Source organism: Capsicum annuum, chromosome 11, assembly GCF_002878395.1.
Source record: "Capsicum annuum cultivar UCD-10X-F1 chromosome 11, UCD10Xv1.1, whole genome shotgun sequence".
In the NCBI taxonomy this organism is placed as follows: Eukaryota; Viridiplantae; Streptophyta; class Magnoliopsida; order Solanales; family Solanaceae; genus Capsicum; species Capsicum annuum.
In genome coordinates, this window is record NC_061121.1 from 3,795,361 (window position 1) to 3,811,490 (window position 16,130).

General features: G+C 32.5%; 2 protein-coding genes across 20 annotated transcripts in view; both read right to left on the reverse strand.

The window, feature by feature from the left end:
* Window positions 1–2,430: 2,430 nt before the first annotated feature.
* Window positions 2,431–7,175, reverse strand: LOC107848553 (lysine histidine transporter-like 6). The gene is made up of 8 exons (XM_016693348.2): window positions 7,021–7,175; window positions 6,788–6,927; window positions 5,669–6,052; window positions 4,745–5,138; window positions 4,449–4,554; window positions 4,092–4,183; window positions 3,100–3,168; window positions 2,431–2,715 (listed from the first exon to the last, which is right to left on the reverse strand). The coding sequence occupies exons 1-8, from the start codon at window positions 7,051–7,053 to the stop codon at window positions 2,617–2,619; spliced, it is 1,317 nt and encodes a 438-aa protein (XP_016548834.2). The 5' UTR covers window positions 7,054–7,175; the 3' UTR covers window positions 2,431–2,616.
* Window positions 7,176–15,097: 7,922 nt separating this feature from the next.
* The window catches only part of LOC107847611 (mediator of RNA polymerase II transcription subunit 25), a 34,508-nt gene continuing 33,475 nt past the window's right edge, over window positions 15,098–16,130 (reverse strand). For 18 of the 19 annotated variants that reach the window (XM_047399375.1, XM_047399374.1, XM_047399372.1 and 15 more), the window contains 2 exons: window positions 15,625–15,714; window positions 15,098–15,521 (listed from right to left, as the gene is read on the reverse strand). In XM_047399375.1, coding sequence (XP_047255331.1) covers window positions 15,372–15,521; window positions 15,625–15,714 — 240 coding nt within the window. In that variant the 3' untranslated portion in view covers window positions 15,098–15,371. Of the gene's footprint in view, window positions 15,522–15,624; window positions 15,715–16,130 lie in introns of those variants that run through there. The other variant, XR_007047072.1, reaches the window with a different exon arrangement.

Here is a 16,130-nt window from a genome sequence, read left to right on the forward strand (position 1 = left end):
AAAGTTATAATTTGGTGTCAAGTTTAGGGTCATTTTTATGTATTAACTTGCTATGCAAGTTTTCTCGTGTACGTTATAACCATCATGTCCAATTCGGGCCTATATAACATGATCGATCAATAAATCCATCTTTGTCATCTATGTCATACATAGAGGCGAGCCAGTCTAGTAATATGAGATTCATCCGAACACCCTTCGGCGAAAAATCATACTATTAATACATAGTTAAAATGATTTTATGTATATATTGTAGATGTTGAACCCCTTTCGATGAGTTTTTTTTTTCCAGATTTTTAGCCCCCTCAGCAGAAATCATGGCTCCGCCTCTAATCATACATCACACTGAATACGATTCACTTTCAAGATGCCTTGATGGTGAAATGACAGACACTCGAGACTCAAAATCTCGTGCTAAAAAGTGCGGAGGTTCTAGTCCTCTTCAAGGCAATATTAATCGTTTCACCACAAGGTTCGAGTCCTCTTCAAGGTTCGAACCTACATGCTCTTTAGCATAAGATTTTAAGTCTTCACATGTCTATTATTTCACCACCAAGACATTTCCAAAGCAGTGGCGGAGCCACCCTCCCCGTCGACGAAAAATTATACTATTTTTACATGGTTAAAAATATTTTTTATGTATATATAGTATATATTGAACTCCTTCAACTAGTTCGTATATATACTTTTTAATCCCCTTAATGAAAATTCTGACTCCGCCACTACTTGAAACTGAATTTTATCTGTGTAAATTGCTCCGAACATCACCCATTAAAATAATATAGTCATTCAACCAAATAAACATTACTTTGAAAATAAAATTTAAATTTTGGGAAACTTAGTGGCATTTCATTTCATGGAGTTTGCACTACAAAGTTAGACGCATGTATAAAGTTTTTTATATTATTATTGTTTTTATTTCAATCTTTCAATGATTAACTTTTAGTGGACAGGGAACTAATGAATCTAGACTTTAAATTATGGATTTAAATAATATACTATTTAACCCTTTATTCTTCCATTTCCTTTGTAATATTCCCCTTTTAATTTGGAATTCTTTTGTAGTGCAGAAAGCAAGACAAAAATTTTAGTGTAAATGACAGTTAAAAAGAAAGATTTGCCAATGATTTTATTCTGCTTAATTAAAGTTTATCAGAATCTTTTTCTTAATATATAGGTTATTAATTGATCTTTTCTAGATTAGCTTCAAGTGTCCCAATACATGTTCTTTCACTTGTGCTTATAATAAAAAATTAAACTTAAAAACAAAATAATTACCTACATCTCTTGTTTACACCAAGTTATAATCTATGAGTTGATGTGAACTCAACAACTTTTGCTTAGATTTTATGCGCATTAAAAAATTTTGTGAGAAAGACGTATATATGTTATGCATTTATTTATCTGGTATGAAGTGTGTTGTTCCAAGGTTGTACAAGGTTATTTTAGTTGATTATTATGGATGTTTACCAGGTATGATGATCGTGATCTCTCTATTCTTAATCAGAGATTTCAGATTCGAGTTCGGGGAATAAAAAGAATACTATTGGGAATATTGTCTTAGAAATGACCTTGTAATGCGTGAATTCAGACTAGTCTGCCTGGACTTCAATACAAATACCAGATATCAATATGGGTTATAGTAGGATGCAGGTCGTGATCCTTTTATTCTTAATTAGAGATTTCGAACCTGAATTCTGGGAATGAAAAGAATACTATCGGGAATGTTGTCCTAGAAATGGCCTTGTAATGCGTGAATTCAGATAAGTCGACCTGGATTCGGATACAAATATTAAATATCAATCTCAGAAAACAAAAAAAAAAAAGAAGGCAAATACATCAAGATGCTCCTTAAAGTTCAAAAGAAAAGAAGCAAAATGTTATTTTCCATAATTACTGAAATTCCAATTTTTGATCTGTCGAGATACATAATTAGTTCCCGATACCTCCAATGAAAATATATTTTCTCTTCTGTAAAGATACATAATTAGCTTTCGATACATTCTTTTTGATTTTGAGTCTGTCGAGATACATAATACATCCAACGAAGATACATTTTTTCCTTGTAAAGATACGTTCATTTTTTTCAATTTTAGGTCTGTCGAGATACATAATTAGCTCCCGATAGATCCTGCATAATTAATTTTAAGTTTTGTAATTACTTTGTAAGGATAAGAATTTGTGTAAATATAATAAATTAAGGTGTGTATTTATGTTATTTTTCCAAAATTTATTCATTTTCAGATCAATATTGAATGTAATAGAAAATGGTAATCTTTTTGTCCTCCATCATTATTGGATTTTTGTAACATGTAACATAGTTTAAAGTTTGTTTACTTATATATCCAATATTTGTTCTGTTTTTTATCGATATGAGGTTTGTATAAGGTGTCACAATACGAACATGATATATTTAAATGGATAAAAAGGAAATTTTCTAAAATCAGAAATCTTAACAAACTACTATTCAAACGGCAAAGTTCGGAGCACAAAGTATCCCACGTATACGCTGCCCTACTAAATATTAAAACCTTAATTTTTTTTTTTAGTTTTTAGTACATAATTATCATAGACTTATGTTAATTTAAACTCAAATATAACTCTTAAGCAGCAACTTCTTCATGAATAAAATTCATAAGTGGAAGAATCAGCAACAATATTTCTCAATCCACCAACTGTTGAAGCTATCATAATGAATACTCCAATAAATATGCATGCCTGAAAATTATAAAAAAAAAAAAAAAGTTAAAAATAATTCAAAGGTTCACTAATAATTGATTTCGAGTTTAACTTTTGTACACTGATGATGTACATGATTGATCAATTTAACTTGTATATGTTGACACTGTAAAATATTTTTTACACAATTCGCCTGTTTTTATGAATGGTAAATTATAATTATAATTTTTTTTTACCGTCAGTGTATAGAAGCAAGTTAAACTAAAGATTATTACTCGTAATCGGACATAATAAGTAGGATTTGTAACATGAAATATGAATATTTACACCTGTTACAACACGTTAAAATATACTGATAATATAAAAATTCTTTATATCAGATAATATAAAAATTCATTGAAGCAAATGAGAATTTTGACTTACCCAATTTATCAACCATGAGGTACTAAATCTTCTTGGTTTCTTGACCTTAAGCCACATTATGCAAGGTAGCTACAACAAATATCAAAGTTTAAAAAGTCAAAGACATTTTGATTATTAAAGTTGGTTTTAAAAAGTTATATTGCTTGGATTCTTTAAATATGTTGACAGGTGCATGCCGGATCCTCCAACAACAGTGTATATTTGGAGGATCGGACACAAGTACGACAACTTTTTTATTATTAAAGTTGGTCTAGAAAGCTATATTGCTCTGACTCTTCAAATATGTTGATAGGTGCGTGTCGAATCCTCCAACAGCGGTGCATATTTGGAGGATTGGACATGAGTATGGCAAATTTTGGTTATTAAAGTTGGTGTAGAAAGCTATATTACTCGGACTATTCAAATATGTTGATAGGTGCATACCGAATCCTCCAACGGCGATGCATATTTGGAGGATTGGACACAAGTACGGCTACATTTTGGTTATTAAAGTTGGTCTAGAAAGCCTCGGACTCTTCAAATATGTTGACAGGTGCATGCCGAATCCTCCAACAGTAGTGCATATTTGGAGGATTGGACATGAGTACGGCAACATTTTGATTATTAAACTTCATCTAAAAAGCTATAGTCCTCCGGACTCTTCAAATATGTTGACAGGCGCATGTCCAATAGTGGCGCATATTTGGAGGATTGGACACGAGTACGACAACATTTTGATTATTAAAGTTCGTCTAGAAAGCTATAGTCCTCCGAACTCTTCAAATATGTTGACATGTGCATGTCCAATAGCGGCGCATATTTGGAGGATTGGACACGACAGCATTTTGATTATTAAAGTTGGTCTAGAAAGCTATATTGCTCGGACTCTTCAAATATGTTGAAATGTGCATGCCGAATCCTCCAACGGTGTATATTAATTTGGAGGATTGGACACGAGTACGACAATATTTTAGGAGATTCCGAGCAACATAGCTAAAAGGAACTTGACTTACAAAGTAAGAAGTAGGAGCAAAACCAAATCCCCCAAAGAAACCAAGAAGATCACCAAAGAAAGGGAATGTTACACCAAGAAACAAAGTCAAACCTGCAACATTAATAAGACATTAGTCAGACACGGATTCAGAATTTAAAATTTATAAATGGGTTCGACTTTCAAGATTCTTAGCATTGTACTCATTGTAACGTTAAAATTATGGTTTCAGATCAAATATGTCTACTCTCTATGTCTAAGTTACGCGTCCAAATGAACTCGTAGCCAAAAGGCCACATTCACCCGTAATAACAGTATAGTTTGAACTTGATTTTGCGAAGATTGGAATTAGAAAATATGTGACGAAAAAGTCCCTCACCAACGTATGTAGTACGAACGATGAATCTCAGCAGTATACCAGGTGGGAAATTCCATGTATTCACCAATTTTTGCTCCACCAGATCAAATATTGGCATAGCATAAACCTGCAACAATCATTTTTCTTGCTATAACGCTCATCAAGCAACTACAACAACAACAATATACCCAGTGTATTCCCACATAGTGGGGTCTGGGGAGGGTAAAATGTACGCAGTCCATACCACTTATCGCGCAACTATTGCAAAGAAAAATGCATAATGAAACGAGCTGTCATTGGCTCGTGTATTCGAGTACCTGATAGCTGCCTATGACATGAACAACCACCATTAAGTTAGCAGCTGCAATAAGCCAGGATGGCCTTGCAAGTCCCACGAGCACGTTGTCCTTGACATCTTGGCCAAACGCCCAGTAGCCGATGAATGCAACAGGGAAATAGCAGAGGGCATTGACAAAATAAGCCCATACAGCACCTTTCCACATTGGTACTTTTGAAGGCTTTTCAGGTGTTGATGGAATTGTAGCTTGTATCTCAAGGACCACGGCGTGCCCTGCATAGGCAAATGAAACTTGGCCTAGCGCGTTGAAGACGCGGAACATGGAGTCTATTGGAGTTGTCTTCTTGTACGCGTAGCTCACGTTAGGGACTCTGCCTTTGCTTACACAGCCAACCCATGCTATAGTTGAATAGCTGCAGCACACCGATAAAAACATCCCAATTGAACTTTGTTAGCATCAATTTTGTAACATCTAATCTAATCTATGTCGCTAGGACTCCCTCAAAATGTTTCTGCACCTGTGTCAGATCCTCCAAAACCATCCACCACAACATTTTTGAGAGTCCGAACAACATACCTTATTAGGCTAATCTTAAAAGGATAAAACAACAACTACAACGACATATCCAGCTTAATCCCACAAGTGGGGTCCGAGGAGGGTAGTGTACGCAGACCTTACCCCTACCTTGGAAAGTAGAGAGGCTGTTTCTTGATAGATTCTCGACTCGCTAGTCTTAAAGGATGTAAAAAGGGCAGCCCGGTGCACTAAAGCTCCCGCTATGCACAGGGTTCGAATAAAGGGCCCCACCTCAAGGGTGTATTGTACGCAGCTTTACCTTGCGTTTCTGCCAGAGGCTGTTTCCAAGGCTTAAACCCGTGGCCTCCTGGTCACATGACAGCAACTTAAACAGTTACTTGGGAGGGTTAAATGAGAAAAAAGTACCTTAGTGACATGATTGCAGCAGCTAATGAAACACCAGAAACAGAATTGAAATTTGGCAACTGTGAGAGAAAGAAATGAATGGCACCAAAGATGCAAATCCAATAGGATTGTTTAATTCTGGTGCAATTAGTACAAGCAATCTCCATGAATTTCTGCAAGCACTTTCCACCAGTAACCATGTACACAATGTCACAACCAACTTGAACAATCAATTGTTGTGGAAGCACTATCCATGCCCCAAGTTTTGGTCCAAAAACATGTTTTCCAAGATCCTTGTATCGATCGAAACGAACCCCGGGCACACATTCATGGAGCTGAATCATTTGCCACATTGTGTTCAACGTTATACACCATGATAAGATCATCACTACTGTCCCTGGACCCCTGATGAATATAACAAAAATAAATCCGACGAACACATGATTATGTAATAAAAAATTGCTCTCTGAGTTCCAAGTTTCCAGACGAGGTAGTCGCAAAATTTCAACATGGTATCAGAGTTGTCAGAGGTGCCTAGGGAAAGAATCAGGCCAACACGTACGGAAACATAGCTGAAGACATGATTGAGTTATAAAAAAGTGTTTTTTCTCATATATTAAGCTTTCAGATGAGATGATCACACAATACAATATGGTATCAGAGCAGACATGTTGAAAGGCATAACTAAGTAATAAAAATATGTTTTACGTCGCAACTTAAACTTTTAAACGAGATGATCATACAATTCAACGAAATTAAAGAATTTTCAAGGACCAATCCAACAAGAATATCATAGTTAATAAACCATTTAAGTACTTAGGGAAAAAAACAAGAAATTTTGCATGTTTAAATGTGTTTTCTGTCACAACTTAAACTTTTTTTAAATGAAATAATCACACAATTCAACAAGATCGGACATTTTTCAAGGATCAATCCAACAAGAACATCACAGTGAAAAAGCCATTTAAGTACTTAGGGAAAAAAAAACATAAAACCTCTGCATGTTCACGAGATGATCACACAATTCAACGAAATCAAACAATTTTCAGGTATCAATCCAACAAGAACATCATATTAAGTAAACCAAATTAGGAAAACTAAAACAACACAAAACTCTGCATGTTTAGTATATATACATACCATCCTAAGTAAGCCATGGCATAAGGCAGACTAAGAACACCAGCACCAACCATTGCAGTAACAGTATGGAAAGTTGAATACCACCATTTCGCTTCGCGAGGGGGTCCCTCTTCTCCCCATTTCTCATCTGATGGAACTTCCTGCAACATCAAAATTCATTAACAATCAAATTCTTAAAGTTCTATTCAAGAAAACAAGGTTGTAATATCAAGAAAATTTGCAAACAAGTTAACCTTTGGAGCTGGTGGAGGAGAAGATGAAACCATGTTTGCAAATGAAAGTTAGAAAGACAGACAAAGAATGTGTTTTGAGTTTCTTTGAGCAAACAAGAACAGGTATTTGTACTAGTTATTGTCACTGATACTTGAGTGGAAATAAAGGTTAAAACAAGTCACTTTTACTATCTGCTTTTGCTATTTGTAATTCTTAATTGACCAAAGAGTTTAATTTTTATAGACATAGGCATCTAGTACCTCCGAACTATGGCCAAAGTTGCTACGACACAGTTCACCTTTACAATTTTAGCATATTTTTGTCATCTTTCTATGCTGATGTGACACTTTTATTATATAAAATAGAGTCAAAGGTGTCACGTCAGCTAAAAAGGTTGACAAAAGGTGTCACGCTAGCTAAAAAGATTGATAAAAATACGCTAAAATTTAGTTCGGGGTAATAAGACACCCATGAAGTTGGACTGTGTCATAGCAAATTTGGTCATAATTCAGAGATACTAGATGCGTTACTCATTTTTATACACTGGCACTCGTTTTCGTGCTTCATATCTCAACTATCCAGTGTTGCCATTACAAACCTAAACTGTTAGCCGTTAGAGACGCTGGGTGGGCCCACCTTTATGGCGGTTTTCAGCTCGTATTGGATAGCTGAGGTATGAAACTCACGAACCCAAAAAATATACCTATATAACTTGTATCAAAAATAAAAATGCATCATACGAAGAATAAAATAACACAGCTATATCAAGATTATATATGAAATCCATCAATCACTTAAAGGATAGCTATAAGTAACGTTCATGAAAGTTGAAATTAGTACTCCCTCCGTTTCATAATAAATGAATTGTTAAATTTTGGTACACATATTAAGAAAAAAGCATTAAAGACATATTTAACACAATTTTCCATTTTTACCCGAAAAAAAAGAAAAAGTTTTCAAAAGTTAATTGATTGTCAAATCACAAGGGCAAATTTGAAAAAAAATTCAATGATTCACTTATTTTGAAACACTAATAAATACCTCAACAATTCACTTATTTCGAAACGGAGTGAGTAACTTGAAATATAACAATAGTTACATAGATCAGACCCTTTAAGAATCTTGTTGCACATGAAGACAATATATTTGACGAGTCCAAACAATATAAGTTCTTTACAAATCTTATTGCACATGTAGACAATGTATTTGACGAGTCCAAACAACATAAGTTGTTTACAGTATCATTATACTATATAGTACTTGAAAATCCATAAAGAAAATGTCAGAAATAAAGTACAACATTCAAGTTCTGTCTACCTAATATTAGTGCACATCTAACTAACTTCAAAAAAGAGATCACCAAAGGATGTGGTGCAGTGGATAGGGCTGCTCTTCTCTTAATTAGAGATCTCGATTCAAGCCTTGGATATGAAAAAATCTTTGATAGGAAGCACTACCCCCGAATGGAGGCCCTACCCGGCACGTATCTTGGGTCAGACTCTAATCAGGTACCGGACACAGGATAAAAAACAAAAAAAAATTCAAAAAAGAGAGATGACAACACTTTGGCTACTTTAGGTTCATATAAATTCTTTAATTAATTAAAGGTCAAGATTCTTGAACCCCATTTAATCTTGGGTTAATAATTATTTTGGTTCCTTATTAATAAATTTCAATTTTAATCCTTGTGATATATAAATACAAATGTCCATGACACCGATCCATCACTTAATTATTGTTACTTCAGGTTTGATAGTAATATAGTTTTAAAAAGGGAAAAATGTTCAATATATACCCAAATTTTAGTGAAATTTGTTATATTACACCTGAACTTTGTGGGGTCCTATCACCCCTGAACTATTTATTAGTATATTTTAGTGATATTTATAAGCTAATAAAAAATAAAAAATGCTAAAAAAAATTTAAAAGAGAATTTTGTTCAAATAAGTATCAATAAAATATGATAATAAATAGTCTAGGTTGCCATAGGACTCCCGTAAAGTTCCGACGTGTAACAACAAATTTCGTCAAAGTTAAGATATATTTGAGAATATTTTCCCTTTTAAAAACAATTGAAATATAACATAGTTCCTGTAATAAGGGATCAAATAAACTATACATTTATGAAAAATTAAAATGAGAATTTATCAACGGAAAAGGGCCTAAAATGCCCTTCAACTATATAAAATGATGTAAAAATGCCCTCCGTCTACCTATTGGGCCTAAAATGCCCTTCACATCTACCTATTGGGCCTAAAATGCCCTTCAATTATGTAAAATGGTGCAAAAATGTCCTCCGTCTACCTATTGGATCTAAAATGCCCTTCATATCTACCTATTGGGCCTAAAATGCCTTTTCTCAACAACCAACTAATACGACTATGTATATGTAATAATTTTTTTTAAAATGACTACGTATAGTTTAATCAAGATAAGTTGTGATATTATATAATTTATTTTTAAAATATAAAGGCAAAATAGCTCTAATAAATGGACGAAAAGGGCTTTTTAGGCCCAATAGGTAGACATGAAGGGCATTTTAGGCCCAATAGGTAGACGGGGGCATTTTTGCACTATTTTACATAGTTGAAGGGTATTTTAGACCCAATAGATAGACGTGAAGGGCATTTTAGGTCCAATAGATAGACGGAGGACATTTTTGTACAATTTCACATAGTTGAAGGACATTTTAGATCCTTTTCCGATTTATCAATAATCGTGAGACAAAAAAAACTATTATCCCTTTTCTTTATATGGAAAAAGAAACTATAAAGTTCCAATTTGGTCAATTTCATGTAAAGACTTAAAAGTGAATTTTTTTTAATATTTCATGACTTGACTAATGATGATTTTTTTTTAGTTGGTTGGTGATTTGTACCTATCTTGGCATCATTACAATGGTTAACTTTATAGATAAGCAATTTTATACCACATATAATCTATATAAAAAAAAAAAAGATTAGAAGATGTATGTTCATTAAAGGATGCTACATTTTTTGTGAAGTAGAGGATCTATACAAAACCAATCATGACATAAAATTAAATGAACATAAGGGGATTAATTTGACTATAAATTATTAGTTTATATAAAGTATATATTCAACCACAAGCCCCACACTAATAAAAAGAAAGATAAAAGCAAAGAATTTTCCACTATTAGAGGCTATGAAAAAAAATTAATATAAAACTCCCACTAAATCAGTATGCTTAGACAAAATTATAAGAGAATAAAACAGATGTACAAAAATAAAAGAGAAAAGGCTCAAATATGCCATTAGACTATTGGAAATGACTTTTTTATGCCATCAGTTAAAAGTTTGGCTCACTCATGTTATCGCCGTTACAAAATTGGCTTATCCATGCCATTAATTTTTAACGGTGGTTTTCCAAAACAGTTTTACCACGTGGCCTTTTATTAAGAGTCCACGTCATTAATTAAAATAAGAAAAAAAGTTCAAATATGCCATTAAACTATTAGAAATGGCTCATTTATGTCATCCGTTAAAAGTTCAGCTCATTCATGACATTGTCATTATAAAATCAGCTCACCCATATCATTACTTTTTAATGGTGGATTTTCAAAAACAGTTTTGTCATGTGGTCTTTTATTAGAGGTCCGCGACATTAATTAAAATAAATCAATATTAATTTCAAAATATCTTAGATCCATTAAAAACAACCAATTCATTTAACATAACCCGACCCACACCCATTAAATTTTTTTTCCTACAATAGCAACTATTTTTCTAATCAGAAAAAATAGTGATTAATGTATATCTTTTGGCTATTTCTAGTTGATTCTAAATCATTATAAATGCTATGCTTAACAAAAACCTCAAAAATTCTATCCTACAGTAATTGATTAGTTTTAATTCCCAATGAACGATTAGAGCAAGCAAGAAAAAGAAAGAGGCGTACCAATAGAACTTCTCCATTCTTCCATCACGAATTAGGGGAGTATACATTATTGAAGAAATCATTTCCAAGTAACGACTTAAAAGAAGTCTGTCATCCCAATTATCCCGCCACGCATATGGAATAACTTCTTCCGTAACGAATTAGTGAAGCATACATTGATGAGTTGGTTTTGTAACGGTTATGGCATGAATGAGCTCAACTTTTAACTGGTGGCATAAATGAGTCATTTCTGATAATTCAGTGGCATATTACTCTCACCATCCCACTTTATCTGATATAGTTATATTATTCAAAGAGTTCAAGAAATTATTTATAATTAAGATTTGTTATATGTAATTTAAATATTTTTAATTTTGAGTTATTGTAATTATTATAGTACTTTCTATTTGGTTTCTAAATATGTTGGTTTTATTTCAAAAAATTTGAAGATTCTATGAGAGACGGCTTGATATATGACCTCCACGTCACATTACAACAACTTTAATTACCAGTTACTCTAAGACTTTCGTTTAATTTAAATATTATTATATTCCAATTCACACTAGAAAATTAGATAATTAATTTTTCATACATTGAATTGGCTCACATATAATGAGACGTAGAGCTTAATATATAAGCCTCCCATCATATCAATATCCATATACAAAATTAGAAGGGAATAAAACAGATATAAAGAAGGGGAAAAAAGGAATAAAGCCATATATTCTCATAACAATATAATATAAAAATTGATTGACAGTAATTATAAGAGAAAAAGGCATTAGTTACAAATTTTAAAAGTCAATTTAATTAATAGTTGCATAAGAAAGTAAGAATAACCAAAAAAATAAAAAATCATATAAAGCATAAACAGGTTGCATGCCAAAAGAAAGAAACAAAAGGGAGAACAAAAAATAACCAATAAAATGTGATGTCACGATCTGATTTAGTGATCAATAAAGTGAATAAAAATTACGTGACATTAGTATTCAAATTTCGATCGAAACAAAAAAAAATGCTATAGATAATTTCTTCCAATTTGACAAATCGTTAGATTAAAAGTGGACTAATTTATACTAAATAATTCCAAAATACAGAGAATTAAATACAGAAGTTAAAAAGAAACGACATTTATTATACAAACAAAAAAAACATCTTATATATACAATATACGTAATTTTTTAGCAAAAAAGATTCGAATAAATTCTTTTTTTGCCCCTTAAGCTCCGCCCTTACTTGTGAGACATATATATACAACTAATACTATAAAGGGTCGTTTGGTGTGAGGTATAAAGTATAATAGTTTCGCGATAAAGTGCAAGCTTATTTTATCCCACGTTTAGTTGGAGGTACTAGCTAGTAGTCATGAGATCATTTATCCCTCCATTTATGTCATACTGATGAGATAAATTATCTCATGTATATGATAGGATAACTAATCTAGGGATAATTCTTTCCCGACCAAATTATCCCTATGAACTCGTTTAGTTGGGGAAACAACTTTCACTGGATTGATTATTCCGGAATTAGTTATTCCGGGATTGTTATTCCATCGTTAATGTAGGATAAAAATAACACTACTATTCCAGAATAATTAGTTCTACGATTTTTTCCCAATCAAATATGAAATAAACTCATTCTAAAATTAGTTATTTCTTACCTCTCACACCAAACGAACAAAAATAATCGAAGTACGCACAAACTTAGTCAAGTATCAATTAAAAAAACAAGACAAGAAAAAGAAAAAAGAAGACATAGTGATGGTAGTGATTAACAACCTTAGGTAATGTCAGATGATTTTCTTGAGCAGTTGAGGCCATTGCTGTAAGAAGAAATTGTTGAGTAAATATTTCCAACTAAATTTTTCTTCAATTTTTTTCTCTTTATTTTTTCTTAGTCATAAATAACAAATTTATTATTATGCACTTGTTTCTATGAAGTACTTATCAAATTACAGTTTGTTGAAAGTTGGTAGTATTAAATTCACATAATTTAACATTTAATGATAGTGTCATCTAACAGAACTTAATTGAAATGTGTCATACCAAATTACTATAGGATGTTTTAGGGGTCAACTTTTAATTAGTAATCCATCCATAGCATTTTAATTATCACTTTATCTTAAAAATATTATTCCAATATAATTTTCATTTTTAAATTCAAAACTAAGATTGACAACTGTTTTCTAATTTCGACTATGCTTTTAATATTAAAGAAACAATTCTTCTTAATACTGCTCAATTTTAAAAAGAAAGTAATAAATAGAGGTAACTCTTTTTCTTAATGGTCATGAAAAAAAGTTAAAACAACGATCAAAATGAAATAGAAGGAATATTAACAATATATTATTTTAAGATTTAATACGTAGTCAGTCCTTTAAACTTGTTAGATTATTTCATGTAGACACTTGAATATAGCATTGTTCCAATTGAACTGCTCAACTTAGAGTACAGTGTTCAGTTAGACATTTTTTATTTGAATTTCGAAAAAGTTTTTGCGCGTGTTTATATTTGTCTCTTAGATAAATAAGTTAATTAGATAAAACATATCATCATCTCTTCTAGTTATACACATTAACTTCAAGTAGAAAATATATCAAATGATAAAAAGAAGAAAGTATGAAAGAATAGTAACGAAGCACTGCAAAAAAATTTTAAATATGAGAAGTCTCCCTTGAATTCGAAAAGAAGAAAATGAAGAATGGAAATGAAATGAAATAAAACGTTTCTAACTTTAAAATTTTTTGAAATAATTTTTGAGAAATTACTTTTGCTAGTATTAAAGCATCAATTTATGCTTAGCCAAAATTTCAAATGAATTTTTGAGGAAAATTTATTTATTTTTCCTAAAAAATAAATGTTTGGCTAAATACCCCTACAAAAATTCCTTTTAAGAAAATAGACACTTTATAACTTTTAAAAAGCTTGACCAACTATACAATAATAGGGAAACACAATAATAAATATTTGGTGGAACTTGTGCCTAGAGAAATGAAATTGACCATGAAAGCTGCACTATATGAACACTTATTAAGAGCTTTAATTTAATTTAGTTGATCACTTTTTAAAATTATTTTTTGGGTATAATAATCCAACATGTGAAGGGAGTTGTATTTGTGATTTGTCTTTAGAAGAAAGTTGGGCATTCATCAAGTTCAATTTTCATGAAAATAGAAGTAACATATTCAAGTCGTGGTAACTCTCGTAAAAATACAAAATGAGATTATGTAAAATAAATTTCTATAATTCGATCCTTCTCCAGACTCCACGCATAACTGAAGCTTTATGTATCAAAGTTGCCCTTTTTATGTTCAATGTTCATTCAAAAATCAAGGCAAACCTTTTTTTTTTTTTAATTTTATTTGAGAAGGCCCTCTAATAGGTCTGGTTTACTCAATACTCACACATAATAAACATACATGTATGTGTGCATATTTCGACCATATTGATAAACTAGTTAGTTGATTGATACACAACTAAAATGGCTCTTAAAAGTAATATTATTTCATTTCAATTGAATAGTTAATATTGGGGGCACTATTAGGCTCATCTTTCTGAGTCTGAGCTATTGAACTTCTCCCAAGCGAATCAATAATGATTGTGAAATATATATTCATAAATATAAAAATTAGATAATGAACGTCCTTTTTTCTTTCTTATGTTCTATTTAAAAACAAACCTTTCGAGTATTCCACAATATATTTTTATGTCACGATTTACTAGTTTTTCCTTTTACTTTTTGTGTTCCAAATTCAAATCTTACTGTCCTTTTTATCTGAACATTACTACTATTGGATTGCATTAATACAAGACGTATTTGATTAACTTACCTTTACATGATCTTAAAATGAGTGATTAATTACTACGTTCATAGGGTAGTACCGTTCAGAGGCGGAGCAAAAATTTGAAGTTTACCGGTTCAGGATTCTAGTATGTTGAAGTTATTGGGTTCTAAATACGCCAGAATGAGACAATACCATTAAAATATCACCAGAAAGAGTGTCAGTAAGGTGGCTCTACGATGATAGATCCTATGTTATAAAGAGAACCTGAAAAAAAGACAGCCCCGTGCACTAAAGCTTCCGCGATGCGTGGGGTCTGAAGACGGGCTGGACCACAAGGGTCTATTGTACACAGTCTCACCTTGCATTTCTACAAGAAGCGTTTTCAAATTGGACAGCCAATTATACTCCACTCTCAGTTTTGCAAGTATCTTTCTTCATGGAAAAAAAAAAAGGAGACCCAAATATGATGTAGCTAAGTACAAGGAGTTTCAGCTGCTTTAGTCTTATTGTAATTTCTAATTGTCTAGTTTTATAGTTCATCGTCACTGTCCTCAATTAAAATGACCTCTGGTAAATTTGGAAGTACCGGTGGTGAAGCTCGAGTCTGAGACACAAGTTGTGAACTTTCAGTGACTGGCATGTATGCTCGATCCACAGTTGTCGTGACTACTGGTAGCTGTTGTCGCAACATCAGCCTTGACGGTTGTGCAAGCAGTGGTCGCTGATCCTGTAGTTGTGCAGTTGCTCCAGCAGCGGCTGTGCTCGCTGCTGCTGCTGTAATTGAGGACGAGGTGTTGCTCGCATCTGCTGATTGGGTGTCGTTGGCCTCAACACCGTGTTCTGAAAAATCCGAAGGTCCATGAATTCGATATATCACAAAAATGCAGCTCCATTTAAATGATCGTCTAAATCAAAAGATTCTATGAATGTCGAGGGTTCTCACCTCAGAAGGCAAAAGAAATCCATTTAAGCGGGTAGTCTCATCAGAAACTTCGAGGATCAGTCTCTGTGATGGTAGTGAAATTACTGCACTCTAAACAATTTATAAAGAGAACAATGTCAGATGAGATTTCGGACTAAAAGAACTGCACAAAAACTACTTATAAAGTATAGCATATATCTATCTATCTATCTATCTATCTATCTATCTATCTATCTATATATACGCGAGAGAGAGATGCATGGATCGTCCACACTCACCTGAAAGGAAATAAAAAAGAAACATGGCAAACGGCAGAGTCGCACAATAATTTCAGAGGATAGTTCAGAGAACAGCATGCAAATGCACATGTATACTATGAGAATGCTCTTCTATTATGAGATAATAAAATATTGGTGTTCATATAGAATTAAGTTTTATTAGTTTTACTTCAATAACTTTAACTAATCGAAATACATATATACTTTATATGCCGTAATACACATTTATTGGCCGTACCCACACTTGGA